Source organism: Miniopterus schreibersii (assembly GCF_964146895.1).
Source record: "Miniopterus schreibersii genome assembly, chromosome: 5".
Classification (NCBI taxonomy): domain Eukaryota; kingdom Metazoa; phylum Chordata; class Mammalia; order Chiroptera; family Miniopteridae; genus Miniopterus; species Miniopterus schreibersii.
The window spans coordinates 32,788,628-32,813,269 of NC_138106.1; the positions used below are offsets into that span (position 1 = coordinate 32,788,628).

The 24,642-nt window shown below is 40.3% G+C and overlaps 2 protein-coding genes across 7 annotated transcripts in view; both read left to right on the plus strand.

Moving 5' to 3' along the window:
- The first annotated feature begins 3,587 nt into the window (after positions 1 to 3,587).
- Positions 3,588 to 13,224, plus strand: ZNF639 (zinc finger protein 639). Of its 5 annotated transcripts, none has more exons than XM_081139250.1 (8): positions 3,593 to 3,769; positions 4,511 to 4,874; positions 5,778 to 5,957; positions 7,122 to 7,193; positions 8,040 to 8,108; positions 9,323 to 9,433; positions 11,692 to 11,826; positions 11,965 to 13,224. In XM_081139250.1, exons 5-8 carry the CDS (start codon positions 8,051 to 8,053, stop codon positions 13,113 to 13,115), a joined length of 1,455 nt encoding a protein of 484 aa, XP_080995376.1. In that variant the 5' UTR covers positions 3,593 to 3,769; positions 4,511 to 4,874; positions 5,778 to 5,957; positions 7,122 to 7,193; positions 8,040 to 8,050; the 3' UTR covers positions 13,116 to 13,224. The 5 variants fall into 5 exon arrangements, with proteins under 5 accessions (XP_080995378.1, XP_080995376.1, XP_080995379.1 ...); XM_081139251.1 differs by having other exon boundaries at positions 3,738 to 3,769; positions 4,823 to 4,874; XM_081139252.1 differs by lacking the exon at positions 4,511 to 4,874 and having other exon boundaries at positions 3,588 to 3,769.
- Positions 13,225 to 21,675: 8,451 nt separating this feature from the next.
- Positions 21,676 to 24,642, plus strand: part of MFN1 (mitofusin 1) — a 34,455-nt gene continuing 31,488 nt past the window's right edge. Inside the window, exons 1-2 of one of the 2 annotated variants that reach the window (XM_081137851.1) lie at positions 21,676 to 21,779; positions 22,861 to 22,979. In XM_081137851.1, the coding sequence (XP_080993977.1) occupies positions 22,868 to 22,979 (112 nt within the window). In that variant the 5' untranslated portion in view covers positions 21,676 to 21,779; positions 22,861 to 22,867. Of the gene's footprint in view, positions 21,780 to 21,820; positions 22,081 to 22,860; positions 22,980 to 24,642 lie in introns of those variants that run through there. The other variant, XM_081137852.1, reaches the window with a different exon arrangement.

A 24,642-nucleotide genomic window follows, 5' to 3' on the forward strand; every position in this document is an offset into this window, starting at 1 on the left:
AGAAACATCCATGATGAGAGAGTCATTGATCGGCTGCCTCCTGCTGGGGATCGAGCCCGCAACCCGGGCATGTGCCCTGACCGGGAATCAAACTGCGATCTCCTGGATCCTAGGTCGACGCTCAACCTCTGAGCCACGCCGGCCAGGCAAGCCTCAGTATTTTCACAGTAAACACATCTCTGGTGATAAGGGGACTAATATACCAAATACTGTGAAATCTCTTAAGAGTGATCAGAGATCTCTGCTGGGAAAATTAAAGATTTCATAGAAGCGATAAAATATGAGCTTGATATGGCAGAGACGAAGGAAAGGGATTGCAGGCGGAAGAAACCTGCTGAAACACACAGATGAGAAAGAGCTACAGCCTACCTGTGGAACAGTAAGGAGGACTTTTTGACTTGTGTGGGTTTGGGTGTTGAAAGCCTTAGGTCAGTGGCTCTCAGTGTGTTCCTGGGCCAGCAGCATCAGCATCTCCTGAAAACTTGTTAGAAACGCAGCCTCTCAGGCTCCTGCCCAAACTTATCCAATTAGAAACTCTAGAGATAGAGCAGAAAAATCTATATTTTAACAAGACCTCCCAGTGATTCTAATGCAGCTAGAGTTTGAAAACCAATGCTAGAAAGTTAGTTGAGCATCAGATGAAGCTATTTTATTATTATAAATTTAATTTCAGGCTATTATACAATTGAAGGAAGATAAGAAAAAGGATTATGACAGAAAGAGAGTGTTCTGCTCATTTTATACCCTAAAATAAATTACAGATAAACTAAAAAGTTAAAATATGGGTAGAAGAAGATTATTTCAGCATAAGGCCAATAATAGAACCTGAAAAGGAAAAGATTAATAGCCTAGCTTTTGCAACAATTTAAAATGTTTGTAACATTAACAAAATTAAAAAGAAAACAAACTTGACCCTGGCAGGGTTTCTCAGTTGGTTAGAGCATTGTCCCCATAGGCCAAGGTTTCAGGTTTGATCCCAGGTCAGAGCACATGGGAGAACCAACCAATGAGTGCATAAATAAGTGGAACAGCAAATCTCTCTCTCTCTCTCTCTCTAAAAATCAATAAAATAAAATAAAATAGAAAGTAATATATCCAAATCTATCTCTGATAAAAAGCTAAAAAGATTGTTTTAAAAAATAAACAACTTTTAGGAAAATGGGCAAAGGACACAAACTGAAAATTCAGAAAAAAATACAACGGCCAATAAACATAAGAGAAAATATTCGAGTTCTCTCTCTCTCTCTCTCTCTCTCTCTCTCTCTCTCTCACACACACACACACACACACACAGAGAGAAACACAAATTAAAATGGAATAGTATATTTTACTTACCAAATTGGCAGAGCATTTTTAAAGGTGGAAACAACTTAATTGTTCACTGGAGCCACTTGGAATTCCAAGGTGCCATTAGCATTAAGAGCATAAGAAATGTTCATGCCCCACCCACCTCCCCCCAGCAATCACCACACTGTTGTCCATGAGTTCTCTTTTTTTTTTCCTGTTTTTGCTCAATCCCTCCACTCCCCCTCCAGCATCGGCCCCCCCAACAAAGGTGTCAGCCTGCTCTCTCTGAGTCTGTCTCTATTTTGCTTGTTAGTTCAGTTTGTTCATTAAAAATTTTTTTAAAAGAGAAAAAAGAAATGTTCATGCTACATGAAATGGGGATGGGCTGTTACAAAATAACATAAAACAATAATATCCTAATTTTGAAAAAAAAATTCTATATGGATATAGATCTAAAAATAACGGAAAGATATTGAGCAAAATGTTACCAGTAGTTAGCTCTGGGTTGTGGGATTGATACATTTTTCTTTTGTTCTTCATATACCTCTTTTTTGTTGTTGTTCTTCATATACTTCCACTGTCTCCATTATATAATAAACATGTATCTCTTTTCTAATCAGGAAAAAACTAAGCTATGCTACAAAGTGTGGCCAAAAGTTGGAAGAATGATGATTCAATATCCCCTCAGTCAAAGTTAGAATAGAATATAACAAAATTTATTCTATAATATATAGAAAAGAGTGACAAACTGGTACTCTTGAGATCTGAGTTTTATTCTCACAGCCACAACCATCAATAGGAAGGAGAGGAAAAGAAAGATGCAAAAATGAAACTGGAAAACGTACTCCAGCCAATCAAAGAATCTCAAGTTGCCTCTGATTCGTGATTATGTTAAATGACATGCAAACATTGGGTTGCTCTTATTTACTTTGCTGGGTAAGTGCAAATAGTGTGGGTTTATTTACATAAGTAATACAGGGGTGGAGGCGTGTTTGCTCTCACTAGGAGGTTTTGGAATAAAACTTCAAGCTAGAATGTGAAGGTTTTGTTTGGCACCGCCTAAGATGAGCAAAACAGTAATTTTAAATGGTCCCATAACACCCCCTTGTGGCTTCCACTGTATCCCACTGGGCAAGCTAGTGGAGAGATGGAATGATACATACTGCTCTTTGTAAATTTAACAAACGTGTGGATTACCAATTCTGTGCCCGCTACTAACTACATTAGGATAAAATGCACTAAATCTCTTCGTTCTTTATTCAGGCCATGCCAGCATTTGTAAGCATTCCTTTTTTAAAGGCTGAGCACACAGTTATGAGGTCATAGAATTTGAGCCTCACAAATTAGTGTCTTTCCAATAAGGCTTTATTTCCTGGGAAATAGTCGAAGGGATTCCGGGGTGAGGTCTGTGATTGTTACTATCCAGCTGCTGGTTGGCAGGTATGTGGTAATCAAAGCACCGTGGCCGTGGGTAACGGCAGCTCTGAGTGACCTTGAGCACGTGGTGACACAATGGGAATCACTCAGCCGCTTAACAATCGCTTACACCCGGAGCTGAGGCACAAACATGAGTGAGACCTAGTCTCTAGCCCCCCACAAACTCGCTTTTCCAATTTGTAAATTGGGACTAACAACCTCAACTCGTTGTCACGAAGATTAAACATATGACCATCTTGTACAGAAATCATTTTTGAAACCGTGGCCACAAGTTTGTGTATGCTTATTTATTTTTTTAATTTATGCTTATTTAACTTAATCCTCTACCTGCTCATAGAAACTCAAGGTCGGAAAAGGAACCGAATCATCTAATCCAGTCCCTATAGCTTCACATGAACTCCACCGAGATTTCTGCAGCGGAGGAGCCGGGCTGCAGCGCGGTCACGCCTCGCGGCCTCCGAGTGCCGCCCGGGAGACAGCACTGCGGCCCCGCACACAGCACTGCGGCCCCGCACACAGCACTGCGGCCGCGCACACAGCACTGCGGCCGCGCAGGGCCGGTGGGGCCGCGAGGAAAACCGAGAGCGGGGCTGCGCTTCCCCTCGCCCCCGCCGCCCGCCGCCCGCCGCCTCCCGGGGGTCTGGAGCGCCGCGAGCCTCGCCTCACCCGCGCAGGAGCCTTCGCGCCCGCCCCCGGCGGAGGCGGTGGGCGGCGGGCCGCGGGCGCGAGGCGCTGCTCCCGCTCTCCCCGGGGGGCGGCGGGCGGGGGGCCTCCCGGGCGGCCTCGCCGGGAGCCATGCTGGGGCTGCGGCGCGGGCCGGGCGAGGGAGGGGCGGCGCCCCGCCGGAAGGGGCCTGCGGCTGCGCGGAGGCGCCGGCAGGGGGCGCGGGCCGCCGGCCACCCCCGGGCTGGAGGCCGGTGGTCCCTCCCAAGCCCGAGCGCGGCGCGGCCGCGCGGCCCGAACCCCTGCCCCCACTCTCACCTCGTCACCTCCCCGCCCTCCCGGCGGGCCCCTGAGGTGCGCGGCGCAGGCGCGGAGCGAGGCGGTGAGTGTGGCGGCGGAGCCCGGGCCCGGGGCCTGGCGGACGGGGTGCAGGGTGCGCGGGAGGGAGAGGGGTCGGCGCGCCGAGCGCCCGGCCGCGCGAGGGCCGGAGCGGCGCCGCCAGCGGCCCAGCGCCCGCGGGCGGGGCTGCGCGGCCTCTCGGCCCGCGCTGGGGGCCTGGGCCGCCGCCGCCTCGGAGCTGCGCCTGGGCTGGCCCGGCGGGCGCCGGGGCCGGGTGAGTGCGAGGGAGGCAGCGCGGGCCGCCCCGCGCCGGGCTGCCGCGGGGCACGCGGGCCTGCGGCGCCGCTTCCAACCGGAGAGGGCAGGCAAGACGCGATGGCGCCCTGAAAGCCAGGGCGCTGCCTTGTTTCATGGCGGGAGGGCGGTCCCCTCCCCCATCCCGAAGGCCGTTCCACCCCGTGGACGCCGCCCCCGCGGCCCTGCGCGGCCTCCGCTGCGTTTCCCCCTGAAGCCCTTTAGCCTCGGGGCCGGGGAGTCCCCGCTAGTCGCCCCGCCCGGGTGGGGCTGCGTGTGGCTCCGGGGCGGGGGCGGGGGCGGCGGGGGCCGGGCTCCGGATGCCCGTAGGTGCCACGCTGGCCCGCGGGCGCCGCCGGGCGCATCCCCGTGTCGCCGCCTCGGGCGCAGCCGCAGCCGGCGGGCGTCGGGCCGGGCGCTCGGGTCCGCAGCCCGGGGTCTCGGCCGCTCCGGAGGGTGCCAGCGCCCCTTTTGGTTTTGGTCCTTTCAGTACAGCCGAGGAACACGAGTCATCCGAAGCAGCTCATCTGTTGGCAAAGAGCTAAAGATTTGTGCTTTGGCAGAGACGGACACTGAGTTGGACATGGAAGTGATGGGGTTCTCATTCAAGCCCTCCTGCAACATTTTTGTGTTTAAGTTCTTTTAAAATCTGGAAAACATATACTCATTTTAGTAGCTTTTTATTGTAAATGCTTGTCTTGTTTTTATACCAGTTAGGAACAATATTTACATTGCACGAAAGGCCGTTACAAAGGCGATTCTAGTTGATGCGCCTATTATGTGTAGTCTGTTTTATACGTAGACATTCTTGTTGAGAAAGAAGCAGGTTTCGGAACGGCACTGGCATGTCTTTCGTAAGTTGCTTTTTAAAATTAATGTTTCTTGTGGCATGATTTCATTTTTGTAACTGTGAAATGTAAATCAATATATACCTTAGCCCAGGAAAATGTCTAGAAGTCTGTACACCAAAATGTTAACAATGGTTTCCCTGGGTGAATAGAGTCTAGGTGATTTGATTAATTTTAAAGTGTTTTTCTAACTTTCCTGCAGTGACATGTATTAATCTGCAGTTCAACTCAAAGTCTTCCTCAACGAGAGGACTAGTGAGCAAATGTTTATATGACATTCCTAAGTAAAAGCCAAACCTCTTCATCTGGGCAGTTACGCACATGAAAACATTTGCTGAAATAAAGGATGGTTAATGCATTTGGTCTTGGATGGGCGTGTTACCGCCTTGCTGAAAAGAAGGTCTGATAGGCAATTGGACATTGTTCAGCCCTGAGTAGGAGTCTGTCTGTCTGATTAAGGTGATCCTCCTTCTTTCGCCTGACTGTGAATCCAGGCGAGCTTGCAACATCAATTTTAATGCCATGCTTGGGTTTGTTTGTTTTTTCTTTTTTTTTTTCTTAATGTTCAAAAGAATTTGAAGTGTAGACTGAAGTACAAAGAGGCTACTCGAACATACTTGGCTGCCAGTTTTCAGTGTTTCCCCTGATACCTGGAGAGCATTTAGAACACGAAGTGTAAAGCTTTTGGCTGTATACATTCTGGAAGTGTACAAAAGAAGTATTAGGGATAAGTCTTGACATTTTATTACATAAATATGAAAACAGCTTTTTTTAAAAAAAATTTAATGCACTTGATTGGGATGGGCTCAAGAAATGCTATTTGCTTTGTTAGGTGAGGCATTATATTGATATCATTTCTATGTATCTCATGGTTGTCCGTTTCTTTGTGTGATTCCCTTCCTCTCCCAGTTGGTGACTGAGTAAGAACTGGAAGCAAGATGTAACTTGCTGGTAGCAGAGATCGGCAGCAAAGATTAACACACAGTTAGCTGTTCAACACCCAGGCATCAGAAGCCGTGTTTTCACCTCTGGTTCTGCAACTTAGTTGACTCGACTTTACTGAGTCTGTTTCCTCATCAGTAACATTGAGTGAGTTTGATAGTTGCTCCTCTATGTACCTCACAGGATTGTCGTGAAGATCAAATAAAATAAGGGTTAGGAAAATGTTAAGTAAACTAAAAAGCACTTTCTTATTGCCATATGATGACATCACTTGTAGTGCTAATATACCCACAACTTAGTGAAGCAGCAGAAATAATATGTGTACCTCAGTTTCTTAACACTAGAAATAAAATGGTCTTAGTAACGATGCAGAGTTCTACCTGCCATGTGTATCACCTTGTTGGTAAGAAAAGCAGGCTATAAAGCTGGTGGAGAAAACCTCTTTTTTTGAAGTTCCTTCCTTGCCCACTGCTACAGTTGAAAGAACACGAATCTGAAATGGAAGAGAGAGTTCTGATTCTGACACTACTCTGTTACTTGAATTGGGGTGACCACTTTATCTCCTTATTTGTTTCCAAAGCTTGGGCAGTAAAAGTGATTGGTTCTTTGCTCAACTCCCAACCCTACCACTTATTTTATTTTTTTAATAGATCTTTATTGATTTCAGAGAGAGGAAAGGAGGGGGAGAGAGACAGAAACATCAATGATGAGAGAGTCATTGATCGAGCCCACGACCCGGGCATGTGCCCTGACCGGGAATCGAACCCCAATGGCCTGGATCCTGGGTCGATGCTCAACCGATGAGCCACGCCCGGCCGGGCTAACCCTACCACTTATTACTGGCTTTACTATGCCTCAGTTTCCACATCAACAACAGGGGTAAATAATGATTTTGAGAGAGTGTAATGGATTTTGCATATCACAGGATTAAGTAAGATAAGGCACAGCGTGGTACATAAGTGGTGCTCAGTAAGTGATCATTATTATTTCTGTTGGTAAGTAATCTATAAGAACTCAATAGTTAAAAGTCTGTGGTTTGGTGTTTGCTTTCACTGTGGTTGAATAAATTAATGCAGAATTACATTCCTATTTTGGTGTTAAGATACAGCTTTAGAAGATAAATTCATTCACAGAAATATGACAAATTTACATATAGACACATATTTATCAGTATATGCAATTTTGAGTCCTGAATAGTATATTTGAATTAATTCTGTATAATTTTCCAGCTAATTAAAGATCTTGGTACAATTGTATTCCTGAATCTCAGAAATGAACTGTATTTTGACTTCTGTCATGTTTTTTCTACAGGCACTTCCTACCATCTGTGAAAACTTCCCTGTAATTCATTTTTCCTTACTTCCATATTAAGAATTATACCAAGTAAGTGGAATGTGGTAAAACAAATGAGTCCATTTTATAACAGTCCATGAGAATTTAATTATACATTGGTTGTTGCCATACCTGTTTAGTTCTCAGTAGAATGTTGAAGGTGACCCATAGTAAGAAAAGGAATTTTTTCTCGAAAATTACATTTCAAGCTTCTGTGTGCTCAGTATTTTTCCTGGAAGCCGGGGAATCAATACAGATTTGTGAAAATACATATAATTTTAAGGGGTCATATCCACCTTTTGCTTGAAAACAATATCAAAATTTTCCCAATTGTAAAAAAAGTACCTTTTTTATTCTTAATATGGTGCCATAGGCACAATTTATTTTTTATAAAATACTAATTTCAGCGTAAGGCTCATTGTAATTAACTAGTTCTCATAACAACAGTTGAAAAAGAATTTTCAAATTCAATAAAAAAACAAATTGGCTCAGCCAGCGTGGCTGGGGTTGAGCATCGACCTATGATCCAGGAGGTGGTGGTTCACTTCCCAGTCAGGGCACATGCCTGGATTGCGGCTCAATCCCCAGTAGGGGGCATACAGGAGGCAGCTGATCAGTGACACTCATCATTGATGCTTTTCTGTGTCTCTCTCTCTTCTCTCTGAAATCAATAAAAACATGTTTAAAAAAGAAAAAAGAAATTGGTGTCCTGCCTTTAAACCTGATTAGAAAAATAAATTAAAAATATAAACAGGCATTTTTTAACATTTTTCTTATGTATATTTTCAGGTGGCACACACATTTCTTATTGTTGCTATCTTTGGTTAGAAGGAATTTTTAAAACAATATTAACAATAGTTATTTGTGACATATTTGTTAAATTTTTTCATTTTTTAGATTGAAAAGATATGAATGAATATCCTAAAAAAAGAAAAAGGAAGACTTTACACCCTTCTCGTTATTCAGGTCAGTGAATTTTAAAGTTGGGCCATGGCCCGGCCAGGCATGGCTCAGCAGTTGAGCATCAACCTAGGATCCAGGAGATGGCAGTTTGATTCCCAGTCAGGGCACATGCCCAGGTTGTGGGCTTGATCCCCAGTTGGGGGGTGCAGGAGGCAGCCAGTCAATGACAACACTCTCATCATTGATGTTTCTCTCCCCCTCTGTCTTCCTCTCTCTGAAATCAATAAAGATATACTTTAAAAATAAAGTCAGGCCATGGATTAATTTCCATGCCATTTTATTCCAATCTATTTTCTTACAAATGATCAGATAGGATTTCAATATCTGGGTCAATTTTTAAGGAAGAGAAAATTTTAAGTACATTCTCTGAATATAAATTCTTCCTTGTCTACCATGTGCTAGACACACATCAGAACTTATAGACATTATTCTATCCTTACAACTTCAGGGTTTATAGATATTTAAAATTAAATATCCAAGGTCAGATATTTACACAGCATAATTGAGATTTGCCTGTGTGCTTCCCAAGCTTGTGCTTAATAAGGCACAACAATAACCTTGTTGGAAGACATTTTGCATCATTGGGGAAAAAATCTTTATCCTATATATTCAGAAACGTAGACTTTCATTTTGATTGTGTAATTTTAGATCCTTTTTGATGTTAACTCTACTGTCTTTATGTCCATCTGTAATATACCTTACATACATGTAGTTGGGACAGTTTCAGACGTCTTTGTTAGCCCACCCAAACTACACATTCTTCATATCTAAGGAAATTAAGTCTGGTTTACTGCTTACTGGCCCCTCCCAGACAAGACTTGAAATGACTATATTCAGAAGCCCTAACTGGTCCTCAGACCATTTTTCCTATGCATTACGCTTTCTTTGCACTACATAGAATGTCTTCTCGGAGTTAATTTAGTGTTTTTTGCAGTTAACACATTTATTGCTTATTTTTATTTTGTGGGATTCTGACAGTAAGGCAAATGTATCTTTATGTGCTTCAGAGTATTATATTTTTATATTGTATAATTTGTATTTCTTTCAAAGCTCAATGTTAATATCAGATCTGAAATATAAAAGCTATCAGAATTGAGAGAACTGTTACTTTGTTACAGGTAGTATAAAAACATATATGTTGGATAAAGGTGTGGCTGTCATTAAATGTATATGTGTTTACTGTGCTTGAAATTTTTAAAATTTTGTTTTGTGTTCAGATTCCTCTGGAATAAGCAGAGTTGCAGATGGATTCAATGGAATTTTTTCAGATCATTGTTATAGTGTCTGTTCTATGAGACAACCGGACTTAAAATATTTTGACAACAAAGGTATATCTAATATTTTCCAAAATATTTTTCTTTAAAATCATTTCTTGCTTATTTGAAAATGTGGATGAGTTGTTATTTCAAAATTGGCAAGTATTTAAATTTGCTTAAATGTAAGAAAACATGAATGTTTTTATAATAAAGCAAGTAAGTGAATTTTAATTTTTAAACATTTCAGATATATAAATAAAAACACATTTTCCTAAATCCATTTTTAGTCAGCTAGGAATTGGTGGCAAAGCAGGAGTGACCCAGAGTTGGGAGTCTTTATGGTGAGGGTTCAAGAATAGTTGTTACACATGGTTCTTCCACTTATCTATACCTTTCTGTATGGAGGACTAATGGAAGGAAAGAACAGATGGTAAAGGCTTTGGTCTTTTTCAGTCTTTCATCTTCTGCTGACTTCTGTTTTCGAGAGCATTGAATGAATGATAACTTGGATTTCTTTTCTCCTTCCTCTGCAACCATCAAAATTCCCAGTTCCCTTGAGCTCCTATTACAGACAGAAATATAAATTATTAAAAATCATATGGAGTCAGAGATACCAGTATGAACTCATGTTTGACTTAATATAGACATAGATGTTACATACAGAAATATTTATAGGTATGTCTATATATATGTGGTGGTGTACACAAACATATTTTTTGTTCCATTGGCTGAGAGGACATAGAAGAAATGATACCCCAGTAGCACTGAGCATATCTAGTGCTCAGATCTTGGTTTCTAATACCATTCTCCAATGAAAGGAACTAGGGCTTCTTAAAGAAATGGCTGATTCTAGTTCTGGGAAAGGAAATATACAAGATGAACCTGAAGCATCTTACAGTTTTGGAAAATAAAGTATTCAAAACACACATTCACACACACATACACACATGCACTTACTCTGCAGGTATGCCAAAGAAGCACAGGAGCCAACTAAAAGAGCTCCCAGTAGCCAAAGCTGAAACAGTTTGAGGGGGGAATTGAAGTATAATCCAAACTATGAAATAAATAGCCATGAGTCCATACTTACATAAATGGCAGAAACAAAACTCTTATACAGAGGAATTCAAACTTATTTTTGTAGGTACTCCTCCCTCAGGGAGGTGGAATATAAATCCTCACTTCGGAAATGTGGACTGTACGTAGTGACCCCTTCCAGAGCACAGAGTATGGAAAGTAAAAGAGTGACTTTACAGAGGAGAAACGTGGTAAATACTACCTCAACCAGGTGATCAAGCTCAACATCAACAGTAATAAATCATGTTGAGCATATGTATCCTGGATAAGATGTGATAAAATGGCAGTTTGCCATAACCCATAATCCCAGTTGACTCATGCAAAAAGAACAGACAAATTTTATGCTTGGCTGATATTGCTCAGTGGTTGAGCATTGACCCATGCACCAAGAGGTCACCAGTTCAATTCCCAGTCGGGGCACAAGCCCAGGTTGTGGACTTAATCCCCAGTAGAGGACGGCATGCAGGAGGCAGCTTATCCATGTGATGTTTCTCTCTCATCGAAGTTTCTGTCCCTGTCCCTTCCTCTAAAAATCAATTAAAACATGTTTTTTAAAAATTAAATAGTGGGGCATCCTACAAAATACTTGATCTTGATCTGTCATCCTCAAAATTGGCATGGTCATCAAAAACAAGAAAAGTCTAAGAAACTGTCCCAGCTAACGGTAGCCTAGAGAGACTTGACAGCTAAATGTCATATGGGATCTTGGAACAGAAAAAGAACATTAACTAACAACTAAGGAAATCTGGGTGAAGAACTTATCGATATTGGTCATTAATTGTAACAAATGTACCATATAATATAAGATGTTAATAGTGGAGAAACTGTAGGATAAATGGGAGTTCTCTGTACTAAAATTTTTTCAGCACATCTTAAACTTCTAAAAAGTAAAGTCTGTTAAAAACAACACTGACATCAGGTTGAAACCTAGTGTTCTCTACTGACCTATATTTCAGTTTCTCCTTGCTAACTTTAAACATTGGGGCTGGGCTAAGGGAATAAAGGCTTATTTAAACTTAGTAACATTAAGTAACATTAAAAAGTGTGTTCTAGTCCAAATGAGGCATGGAAGCAAAAACATTTGCTTGTTTGGACAGATTTTCTGTGTCTGATGTACGTAACATCTTTTCATGGCTAAATCTAAGTCCTTAGTTCCTATTGGAACTCAAAATTATACTTAAAATATTTCATGCTTTGTATTATATTTAACATTTAATGCTCTGATATAATGTGTTTTTCCAAATTCTTCTTTACAGATGATGATTCTGATACAGAGACGTCAAATGACTTGCCAAAATTTACAGATGGAATCAAGGCCAGAAACAGAAATCAGAACTATCTGGTTCCCAGTCCCGTACTTAGAATTCTAGACCACACTGCCTTTCCTACAGGTTAGGGAAACTAAGTAATAGCATTTGCATATTTTTATACATCAATGAAGAAATAATGCATAAAATAAATTTTTGTCAGTTATTTATTTAATAGGTCTTATTTAGTAATAGTAATAATAGGCTTGTTTTATTTTTCAGAAAAATCTACCGATGTTGAAATTTGTGATGAGTGTGACTCACCTGAGTCAGTCAACCAGCAAACTCAAGAGGAGAGTCCCATAGAAGTTCATACTGCTGAAGATGTTCCAATTGCTGCAGAAGTACATGCAATTTCTGAAGATTATGATTTAGAGGCAGAAAACAATTCCTCTGAGAGTCTCCAAGACCAAACTGATGAAGAGCCACCAGCTAAACTTTGCAAAATTCTTGACAGGAGCCAAGCTCTGAATGTAACTGCACAGCAGAAATGGCCTTTACTGAGAGCTAATAGCAGTGGCCTCTATAAATGCGAACTTTGCGAGTTCAACAGTAAATATTTTTCTGATTTAAAGCAGCATATGATCCTGAAGCATAAGCGTACTGATTCAAATGTGTGTCGAGTGTGCAAGGAGCATTTCTCGACCAACATGCTTCTGATCGAACATGCCAAACTGCATGAAGAGGACCCGTACATTTGTAAATACTGTGATTATAAGACAGTAATTTTTGAGAACCTCAGCCAGCACATTGCAGACACCCATTTTAGTGATCACCTTTATTGGTGTGAGCAGTGCGATGTACAGTTCTCCTCCAGCAGTGAGCTCTACCTGCATTTCCAGGAGCACAGCTGCGATGAACAGTACTTGTGTCAGTTCTGTGAACATGAAACAAATGACCCAGAAGACTTGCATAGCCATGTGGTAAATGAACATGCATGTAAATTAATAGAGTTAAGTGACAAGTATAACAATGGAGAGCATGGACAGTACAGCCTCTTGAGCAAAATTACCTTTGACAAATGTAAAAACTTCTTTGTATGTCAAGTATGTGGTTTTCGGAGTAGACTTCATACAAATGTTAACAGGCATGTTGCTATTGAACATACTAAAATTTTTCCTCATGTTTGTGATGACTGTGGCAAAGGCTTTTCAAGTATGCTCGAGTATTGCAAACACTTAAATTCACACTTATCTGAAGGGATTTATTTATGTCAATACTGTGAATATTCAACAGGACAAATTGAAGATCTTAAGATTCATCTAGACTTCAAGCATTCGGCTGACTTACCTCATAAATGTAGTGACTGCTTGATGAGGTTTGGAAATGAAAGGGAATTATTAAGCCACCTTCCAGTCCACGAGACAACTTGATTATGTTAATGTAAAATAATAAATACAACTTTTTGGAGATGTTAAAATGGATTATTTTAAACAGAATTTATGAGAATTGCCTTTAACAAGTAAAATTTTTAATTGTCAATTTTCTTGGCATTGCTACATTTTTCAGTATACCATTTTATCCAAAATAAATTTTCAGTGCATGGTAGCTCATAGTTTTAACCACTCGTGGTGTCTATCATCCTGTGCATGTGCTCTGATTTCATGAATGGATGAGAAACAGATGTACTAAAAATACTGGACTAGTTTTCCTTCCATAACCATAGGTGCTATTAACTTTTTAAAACTCAAGACAAGCTTAGTGTTTCATATGAAGTCATTAAAGTACTGCAGTACCAAAACTAAAATGAAACAATGTACAATTAAGTCCTCTTTTACTCCCATTAATCAGAACCCAGACCCTCCTTTTGCATTCCCCATCATTAATTATCCCCACGGCTCCATCTGAGTGGTACAGTAGAAGACCAATGTTATAGTAGGAAGAAAAGATTCTGTTTTCATGGCAGTCTTTTTTTTTTTTTAATTCTCACTTTATTTTAGCCCTTATTTATATTAAATGTATATATGTTAAGTAAGGTGGAGGCTGGGAGGAACTGGTAAGAGATTAGACAATGAAAAAGTAACATTTCATAACTCCTAACATTTCATTTTCAGTTATGCAACTGCAAAGTCATTTCCAAACTTCTGATGTCATTTATTGGCTGAGAAATCCCACTGAAGTATTAATACAGAATTAGTAAGATCTAGGAGATAAGAGGTTGCTGGCATGATAATGTACAAATTACTTTTGATAAAGGTAAAATAATCTCAGCTTCTATATTAGTTTCCTGTGGCTGCCATAACAAATTACCACAGACTGTGTGGCTTAAACAACAGAAATTTAATTCTAGAGGCTAGAAGTTGAAAATGGAAATGTTGACATAATTTGTTTCTTCTGAGGGCAGTGAGGGAAGGATCTGTTTTGAGCCTCTGCTTGGCTTGTAGATGGTTGTCTTCATTTTCACATGGTGTTCTCCCTATATGTAAGTCTGCCTTCAAATTTCCCCTTTTTACAAGGACATCAGTTATGTTGGATTAGGGCTCACCCTAAGGACCTCATTTTAACTCGGCAAGGACCATATCCTCAAATAAGGTTATATTTTGAGGTACTGGGGCCCAGGACTTCAATATATGAATTGGGAGGGAGGAAGAGAGACAACCACCCAATTCAAAAGCAGCTTCTTAAATAACAGTATCAAGAAGATAAAATTTTGTTTATCACTGGCGTCAAACAATAAAAACTGCAGCTTGTTGTTTGGGAATATTGATAAAGTTGAAGAAACCAATGTATGACCTATGATTTTCCCACTTTATAAACAATAAGAATTTAGTGTATCGAGAGTGTTGGCAGCAAAAAAGTCCTTGGAAAACCAATCGTCTCTCTACTGTTCTGTCATGTACGCATACCTGTATTCTTACAAACTGCCATTCCAACTGATTATAACTTTCCAGGGAGGGCTGCCTGATGCAAGTGTTTCTTAGAAGACTTGAAATTATAGTAGTTTAAATTAGTAAAGAACCCTAGAAACCATCTTGTCTAAACCCTCTGGTTTTCTAAGTTTCTTATACAGATAGAAACTTAGGTGGTTGTTTGGTCAAGGTCACAAAACCATTAGAGCAGACAGGAGTGAATCCAAGTTATTTGGCTTCTGGTCTAACAATGTTTCCATTACATCATGTTACATAAAAGTCTAAGCTTTGTCCTTGGGGCATTTTTCATGACTACTTAACCTCGTCATTCAGCTGCCTTATTCTGTTTTTACACTTTTTTTATATACTTCTAGCTCCAGGAATTTGATTTTCAGGAAACAAACCTTAAATAAGTAATGCCTTGATAGTTTTGTAAAATTTTGTAATTTATTACTTTACTTTTGATCACGTGTTAGTAATCAAATTTAAAAGGATTGTAGTGAAACTAAAAAGATAATTAAGTCCAAGTTTTAGAAACGTATAATTTTGTATTTTTTATGAATCTGCAGCTTGAAGTGACATCCCACTGACCTCTCGTCCCAATAAAAGCTTTTCACTTTGATTCAGCTTTCAAGTAAGTCTGTGACTGACTATAAATTGCTGAGGTAGCTGGTCTGTATTTTTAGCTTAATGAACTTCTTTGGAAAAACATACAGACCTAAAAAGAAATTTTTCTAACTACTTTTGGGTTTTTTCCTCTGAAAGACAGGCATTTCCACTGTACTCTGACTTGAACCACAATTCAAGTATGAGAAAACATAACTGATGAAGTTTTTTATTAGTACTACAATAGAATTCTTGGCAGTGAACAGTAGTGGTAGGTCATTTTTTTTCTTCTGTTTTTATCTCCACTTCGCAATGAGTTACTACTTTTGAAATTCCAAAGCATTTCCTTTGTACTCCAAAATTTCAAAGTGATTGTGCACTACTCAAAAGACTTGCCCTATTGTAAATTTGCCATATTTACTATTTAAAGTCACCTTCCTTAGATTCCTTTCAATGTCATCACATAGTTTCTCAGTTTCACTGGACCGATAGCAGATTGTTAGGTGGTTGCTGAATTGTTGGAACCTATAATGTATGTAGGCTTTTCTTTTTCAATAGATTAACACTATTCCTAATTTTTAAATCTGATCACAAAGAATTGAATTACTTAATTCCTGGCACTTTGCCATTAAACCTTAACTTTGCTTGTTTTGTCAATGTTACTACCTTTTGCAACTAGTTTGATATAGTTCCCAAACTAATATTATTAATTTTTAATGGAATGTTAATGCCTGAAAAGCACTATAAGTTATGTAAATTTAAAAAAGGTAATTAAAAAATGGCTACAGTCCTCTTGGGGAGCAGATTGGCTTACCGAAAAATATTCATTAAGAATTTAAGTGAGCCTGGCCGGACGTGGCTCAGCGGTTGAGCGTCCACCTAGGATCCAGGAGATCAGGGTTCGATTCCTGGTCAGGGCACATGCCCGGGTTGCAGGCTTGATCCCCAGTCGGGGGCATGCAGGAGGCAGCTGATCAGTGACTCTCATCACTGATGTTTCTCTCCCTCTCCTTTCCTCTCTCTGAAATCAATAAAGATACATTTAAGAAAAAAAAAAAATTAAGTGAAAATAGTTAAAACCAAATGTTAATCCTAATGGAGAAGCAAATTTGGTTAGGTTACCCTGCAATTAACAGTCTCATCCCTATAAACTAAAAATAAAATTTGGGGGTATATATATTCCTTTTCCTGTAACTTTTAGTCTAATGACTTAAGATACAGAGTATCTACAAGAGAATTTTTATTTGTGGAATTGAGTTTATGGATTTACATATACTCCACCTATTGGTTTAGTTTTCCATGAATTAACCTTTTAAGACAACATTAAAATTAAGAAAAAAGTGTACATTTGTGGTGTAAAATTCACAAAACTAAAAGTTTTCACATGTAATATATATATGTTTATGTGAAATTATACTATGTTCAATTTGTAAGTTTAAAAACTAAAAATTTTAAGAGCCTGTCAGTTGTTTGGAGTCTACTTCATACTGGTGATTTGAAAAATAATTTTCTGGATGTTGGCAGCAAAAGTACTTTCAAAACCAATCATTTGTACCTCTGCTGTGGAAGACTTTCCATATTAAAGCATGAATTACCACAACTTCCTTATTAAGTTCATTCTCCTTAGTAACCCTGGCAACTACCTGCACCTAAAATAAATCACATTTGTGAAAAGTAATTTCTTCATTCTAAAAAGAATTTTCTGCCCTGGCCGGTTTGGTTCAGTGGTTAGAGCATCAGCCCACACACCAAAGGGTTGAGGGTTCGATTCCTGGTCAAGGGCACCTACCTGGGTTGCAGGGTCTGGGCAAGTTCGGGAGGCAACCAATTGATGTGTTTCACATCAATGTTGCTCTCTCCCCCCATCCCTCCCACTCTCTCTAAAAATCAATAGAAAAAATATCCTTGGGTAAGGATTAACAAAAAAACAAATGAACAAAACAGCCAATTTTGTCCCATTCCTAATACAATTAGGAATACTGTATTACTGATTCGTCTTATTCCCTCACTTTAAGAGGAATGATGATTTAGAGAGTTTTTAAAAGGAATTTTTATCACAACCTTTAAAAGTGTTTTTTATTTTTGGTTTAAATAGGCAAATGAATATAACTTGGATAATCTTTTTTTCTTGCTAAAAATATTGAGCTGAATAAATTACATCCTGAAAATTTTAACAAGTTTCGCATTGAATGAAAACTGAAAGTTTTATAGTTTTTAATGTCTCATTCGATAGTATCTGCTCCCAAAAAGCATTACAGCTGATACTTTTGCCCTTACTCTTCACAGGAAACTGAGATCAGGAACTGGAAACATAACCATCAAGTGTAATTTCTGCTCTGTAATTTTTTTCTTTTTTAACCCTCTGCCTAATGGCCATTCACCCTACTATTCTGAGTTTTGATTGACTGAAATTTGTTTCAGCCTTTATATTTTATTTTTTCTCCTTTATGTTTTTGCCTATGAATCTATTCCATTAAAAGAAAAGCAATGGATTAAATTCCTTATTACTTATATTAAAACATTTATGTTATAATATAACTTACGCATGTCACCTTTAAATACATTAAATATGTAATTACAGAACTAATAAAGGGATACACCATCACAATTAAAAATATTAAAACAATAAATAAAGCAAAAGATCCCTTTGAGATCTCCTATACTTAAAACTGATTTGAGTAGTTAAGGGTTTCACGTAGCTATTAAGTGTCATAGCCTAGACTTCAATTGAAGTCTTCAGGTTTCAAGCTCATGCTTTTCCATTAAAATGTTTCTTCTTCAATACATATTTGTTGAACAGACATATAAACAATCTCAAGGGTGGTGAATGCTTTTACCCTGGACATGCTGATTGATGCTTGAAATTCATCCTTAAAATTTCATTCCTTTTTGCTTAATGTCTTAATTCCTTTTTGTAAATTATAGTGCTTATCAGTCAGGATTATTATTAGTCATATATATGTTTATTAAGAATTTAAAATATAAATGATTACTTTTTTTCTCATTATAGAAAACTACAGGCACAATGCAGAAAATGTGAAAACAATGAAGTACAAAGGGGAAAAAATCACATGTGCCCTGGCCTGTGTGGCTCAGTTGGTCGGGTACAGTCTCATGGACCAAAAGGTCACTGGTTCGATTCCCAGTCAGAGCACATGCCAGGGTTGTAGGCTCCATCCCCCACAGGGGGCATGTGATCAATGTTTCACTCCCTCTCCCTTCCTTTCTCTCTAAAAATCAATAAAAATATATTTTTAAAAAATCACATGTAATATCACCATCCAGAAATAAAACATATGTGTTACATATGATTCACCAAAATGTCGTTTTTATATACTGTGGCAATATGGTGAACATTTCTCTATGCCATTTTTTGTTTGTTTGTTTTTTGTTTTTAACACTCACTGGAGGATATTTTTTCCATTGCTTTTCAGAGAGTGGAAGGGGGGGGAGGGGGGGAGGGAGGGAGGGGGGGAGGGAGGGAGGGAGGGAGGGAGGGAGGGAGGGAGGGAGGGAGGGAGGGAGGGAGGGAGGGAGGGAGGGACAGAGGGAAGGGAAGGGAAGGGAAGGGAGAGAAACATCAATGTGAGAGAGACACTCTGTTGGTTGCCTCCTGCACTCACCCTGACCAATGTGGGGGATCGATCCTGCAACCCAGGTATATGCCCTTGGCCAAAATCAAACCCAGGACCCTTCAGTCCATAGGCCGATGCTTTAACCCCTGAGCAAACCCGGGTAGCACTATACCAAGTATTTTTTAAGACAAACTTTAATAACTATATCATATTCTATTTTGTGCGTGTATCTTAATTTATTTTATCTAGCTCCTATAGGGGAATACTTGGGTTATTTCCAATTTTTCATGATTTTGATGATTATTCATTTATTTGTATTTTAAATATACTTATAATATTTGATTACATATTTATAGCTAAGTGTCCATATGTTTTATTCTTTTCTTAGGATTGCTGGGTCAAAGGCCTTCAACATTATAAATTTTGAATCATTTTGCCAGATAGTTCATAACAATGTGGCAGTTTTATGTGTCAGCCTGGAGTGGCTATAGTACCCAGTTATTCAACCAAACAGTAATCTAGGTGTTGCTGGGAAAGTATTTGTGATTAACATCTACAATTAGTTGACTATGTAAAGGAGATTATATTGGGTAACATGGGTGGGCTTGATCCAGTTAAAAGGTTTTAAGAGCAGAACTGAGATTTCCCCAAAAAGGAATGCTGCCATGTCAGCTACTGTCCAAGAATTTCCATTCTGTCCTTATTGATGGCTTGCCCTACATATTTTGGATTTGCCTAGCCAGCCCTCACAATCACATAAGCCAATTACTTGCACAAATTTCTTACACTCTGAACTCTGACTGATAACATACTGTAATCCTTCTGCCATCAAAGTACGAGATTGCTCTTGGTCATCTGCATCATAATGTGAAGTTTTTCTAGCTAAGTAGACACATTTTGATAGATTACAAATCCAAGGATTCCTAACAGAAATGATTAGCATAGTGTGTGTGTGTATGGGGGGGGGGGTGTTTATGGTGTGGGGAGAGGGAGGAGAGGGGAGATAAGGTATCTAAAAACATAAAATATCCTGAAGTCAAATAATTCCAGCTTATTTTACAATTAGGTGTAGGGCCTTCAGTATATTGCTAGTATTAAAAACCATTTTTTAATGGAATGCCTCTAATTCCAGCCAGTAGACTGGGCCTTTTAATAAACACTGTGTGGAATCTCTGTACGTCCAGTATCCACAGAGCAACCAAAGTGACCTTTTAAAAATGTAAACCAGGTCATATTACTCCCCAAGCTTAAAATAGCTAGCCATTGCACTTAGAATAAAATGTAAACTTTTGATCTTGGCCTATATGATTCTACACCTGCCTACCTCTCTAAACTTACTTCTCCCATTCTCCCTTTCCCTCCCCACATCCTAAACATACTGGCCTTCTTTCTTTTCATCAACTATATCACCCTCCTTTGCATAGACCTTTGGATTGTGTGTTCCCCCCTGTTTTGGGCACTCTTCCTCCAGTTATTCCAAGGGTTGGCTTCCTGGGAAAAAGCAAATTAATATTACCTCCTCAGCAAGGACCATCCTGTGTGGTTCTTTCTCGTTTCCCTTCAGATAGTTTATCCCATTGCCATTTTTTCTTTTGAGTAGTAAGCACTGTCTGAAATGATCTAATTTATTACATTTGCTTATTGATATTCATCTGTCCCAACAAAATGTCAATGTAAGAAATATCCAAACCTGTAGAGAATGTATAGAAGAGTTTACTTGAGCCAAATTGATGACATATGTCAGGCAGCAAGACCTCAAATGCTCCTGAGAATAAAAATTTTATGCATCTGAAATTAAGGAGGAGATGCAAGAAAGACTGGAGAAGGCACAGCAGGGATAAGTGTGTTAACCTAGATGCAGAAGAACAATAGGCAGGGCTGGCTTAAAACTTTTCACTAAAGAAGTTATAGGTCTGGGGCATTACTACCCACCATGACCTGCCCAGTTTGGAATTTATGAACAGATCACTCTGTGAGGTTACTTTCCACAGCACTCCTTTTTTTTTTTTTCACAAGAACAATATATATTTATCCAGCTCTTACTATATGCCCAGCACTGTTTTAAACACTTTATATGATATTGACCCATTTATTTTCACAACAAACAAGGTAGGTGTTATTAATACTCCAGTTTTACAGACGAAGTGCCTCAGGCTCAGGAACATAAAGCAGCTTCGCTTCAAAACTGCATCTCACTTGCCAGCTCTAGAAAGAAATCCCGAGGAATTCTGTTGAGCCACCTACAGACCCAGCAGCAGCCCCTCCCCCAAGACGTTAGACATGCACACCCCCGGGCCTCACCTCTAACCCAACAAATCAGAATCTGCAGTTTAACGAGATCCCCAGGTGATTCCTAAGTGCAAACTCTCAGAACCACTAGTCAAGAATACATCGATATTCTATGTCTCACCTCTAACGTAACTGAAAACACACACACACACACACACACACACACACACACACACACACACACACACACACAGCTGTGCTCCAAGCCCAGAAACCCAATCGCACAGGGCAGGGAGCAGTGGAGGGGTCAGGTTTTCCTTTCTTGCTGTTGGCCCAGCAAGCTGGGATCCCTCTTGCTCGGTTGCCCCAACCCACCTCACCCGGCCTCTCTTCAGCTCTCCCTCAGCAAACTAGCCCTTGGCAGTCAGCCATGACTAGGCTGGGCAAAGGTGTGTATACTTTAAAGAGAGAAGGGAGAGGAAACAGAAGTAGGGAGGATGGGGGAAAGGGAGGGGAAACAACAAATCATTCCTCTGGTAGCATTCCTTGCCCACAACAAACCTTGCCTTCTGCCCGTAACAAAAATGGCGCTCAACGTAAGCACACTTCCGGCCACGGAACCAAACAAAATCGGGCCGGGCGAAGGACCGGAAGTGGCCGCCCCCCTGGCATTCCTCCTGCCCCTTCCCAGGCTCCGGGCCTCCCCTTACGGGATGAGGCGGCCTGAGGGCTGCTGGCTCCGGTGCTGTTGCCGCTGACGAGTGGGAGCCAGGACAGTGTGAGTGCCCTCAGCCTTGGCGGCCGGCCCGTGTTCTCCGCTCGGGGTGACCTTCGTGCGGCCAGGGAGCGAGCGGGGAGTCGTGCGCCCGGCGCTCTGTGACGAGCCGCCGCCGCGGTCCTGCGGGACGGGAGCGAGCGAGCGGGGCGGCGGGCGGGTCTGGCCTGAGCGCCCGCGAGGGCCGAGCCCGGGAAGTGGGGAGCCGGGTCCGGACGCGCGCGCGGGCGGCGTGGGGTCTGGCCCGTAGCCCTGCCGCGGGGCTCCCTGGCCGCGGTGCCCTGCGCGGAAGGCCTTTCCCGAGGTAGGTGCTGTCCCGGGGCTGAAGCGGGTCTTTGCTGTCACCCCGAGCGCCCCACGCGACTCCTTCGCTCGGTTGATTCCTGACCCCCTGGAAAGCTGAGCTTTCCTCGTGCTCACTCTGCTCCGTTCCACATACTCACCAGGATTAGACTAGTGTTTAGTAGTGTTTGTTTAGTGTCTTTTTCATGAGAAGCTGCCTGGGAAAAAAGTGGTGGGTTTTTTCCTTTAAATTTGTATTCCTTGAAGTTCTTGGTAGTTTGGCTGGAAACGTCACTGCCTGCTCTAAGCCTTGCCTCCTTATTTGTTGAGATGAGAACTGCTTCTTTCTAACCGTCATTATTGAGTTGTGCTCTTGGAATTTTATTTCTTCACTCGGCATGTCCACCTCCACCCACCTACAGCTCCAGGTTGAGAAACTGAATAGCTTATTGTTTGTGAACTTGGCTTCTCACTAGCCCTGTTCCTCATATGCTTACGAGTCACATGTAGTCGCAATGTAGCCACAGTTCGTTTCATCTCCACCAAAGGGAAATAAAGTAGAAATTGCAACCAAGATTTTGGCCAGTAGAGTTCACTTATTTTAGTGGCATACCACTCAAAGGAATCTCTCATTGTCTGATTAAAACCCTTCTCTCCAAAGAACGATTATGTAAAAGGATTTTGGCAGTTGGTTGAATGATTTCATTGGGTAGTCAGTGTCGCTGGAAAGTGGCATTAATTTGCAGGTGTTTGTGATCCGGTTTAATTTGTGCATTTCTAACTTTTTATTTTCTCTCCCCAGTAACATAATGGCAGAAACTGCTTCTCCCCTGAAGCACTTTGTGCTGGCTAAGAAGGCAATTACTGCAATTTTTGACCAGTTACTGGAATTTGTTATTGAAGGATCCCATTTTATTGAAGGTTAGTTTCTCTAAGTTTTTCAAATAATTACTGTTGGAAATATACTAAGGTGCATTATTCTTTTGGCTTTAGTTACTAAACACATATATAGGGGCATTGTGCTATATACTATGAGAGATACCATAACAAAACCCAGTTCTGCCCTCCAGAGGAGGAAGATTAAATAGTATTAATAACAACCAAGAAATAAGTGCTTGTATGTGAGGTACTATTCTAAGCACTTTATTATATTAATAACACATTAAAAACCATTAATAACTCATTTATTATACAAAATAAATTATATTTTTAATTTAAGTATAATTAAATTGAGTAAATTTAATTTTAATTGTAAGTATTTATTAGTTCATTTCAGTAACATTAATAGCTCATTTAATCCTTATATCAACATTGAGGCACAATTTTAATCACACTTATTTTACAGATTAAAAAAACAAGGCACAGAAAAGTCAAGCAACTTGCTTAAGATCACATGGCTAGTAAATGCCCAGACTAAAAATGAGGCAGCTCACAGTTAGCCATTATACTTATCTCCTCCCCTACCCAGTTGTTAAGCCAAGATCTCAAACCTATTTATCCTTTCAAATGAGGCTGGGATGCTGTGGGAAAGAGCAAAAAAAGTTTTCCTAAAATGAATGTAACTGTTCAAACAAAGGTGAATAGGAGTGGCTTACTAGGGATTATTGCCTTGGAAATAACTGTTGAAAACTTTCCTGGTTCTTAAGATCACATGATCTTCAAGGGTACAATGAAAAGGAAGGGATTCTGTAAACTTCTCCAGTGACAGTGGGGAAACATTTGATAGGTTGGTAGAATCCTTTTCCCTCCTAACCCTCCATCAGATTTTGAGCTCCATGAGGGTAGGGATCCTACCTTATTATTGTGTCTCTATCGCCAAACCTGACACAATTCAAGTTTTGTTGGAATGAGAAAAAAAAGTACTGGTGTAGAACCTTTATGTTTACAGTTTGGAAAGAATTTGAACTGGAACAGTGACTTTGAATAGTATTTTATTCTAAAATAGTTGATAAAAAGTGAAGAGGAAGTTAAATGTATTATCTTCTGTGTGATGAACTATGCTAAGAGCTAGTGTGTTAACCTAGATGCACAAGAACAATAGCAGCTTTAAAATCTGAATTTGATTTTACTGGTTTTAGAACCTCAGAAAAATATTACAAAAAAGACAAAGCAAATAAACTAGGAAGAGCAAGAATAAAATGTAAAACAAAGGTGAATGCAATTATACTTAAGCCAGTCTTAACTTTATTCACCAAATTACACATATTTTATTAATGCACTTGAAAAGTATGATGAGATAATGGAAAGCTTAATTTGAATTACATGAGTACTGGGTAAGCTGTATCATTGTTTGTCTCTAAGACCATTCAGATAGCCAAATGAATCTCCATGTTTTTACCTGCAAAATGAGATTATAAACATATAACTGTAAGCATGTATAATCCTAAACAGAAACAAAACTGAAAGGCTTTTCTACTTTTCAAACCCAGGGTTTTTCAGTTACTCTTATCCTTGGGGGAGTGGAGGTTGGGGCTAGGGTGAGATTCACTCTACAGTTCTCTTTCATGTGAAATGAGTTGTGTCATTCCTGTGGGTAGCAGACCAGAAGTGTTAAAGTAGCAAAGTCGTAACTGGCTTGGAGACC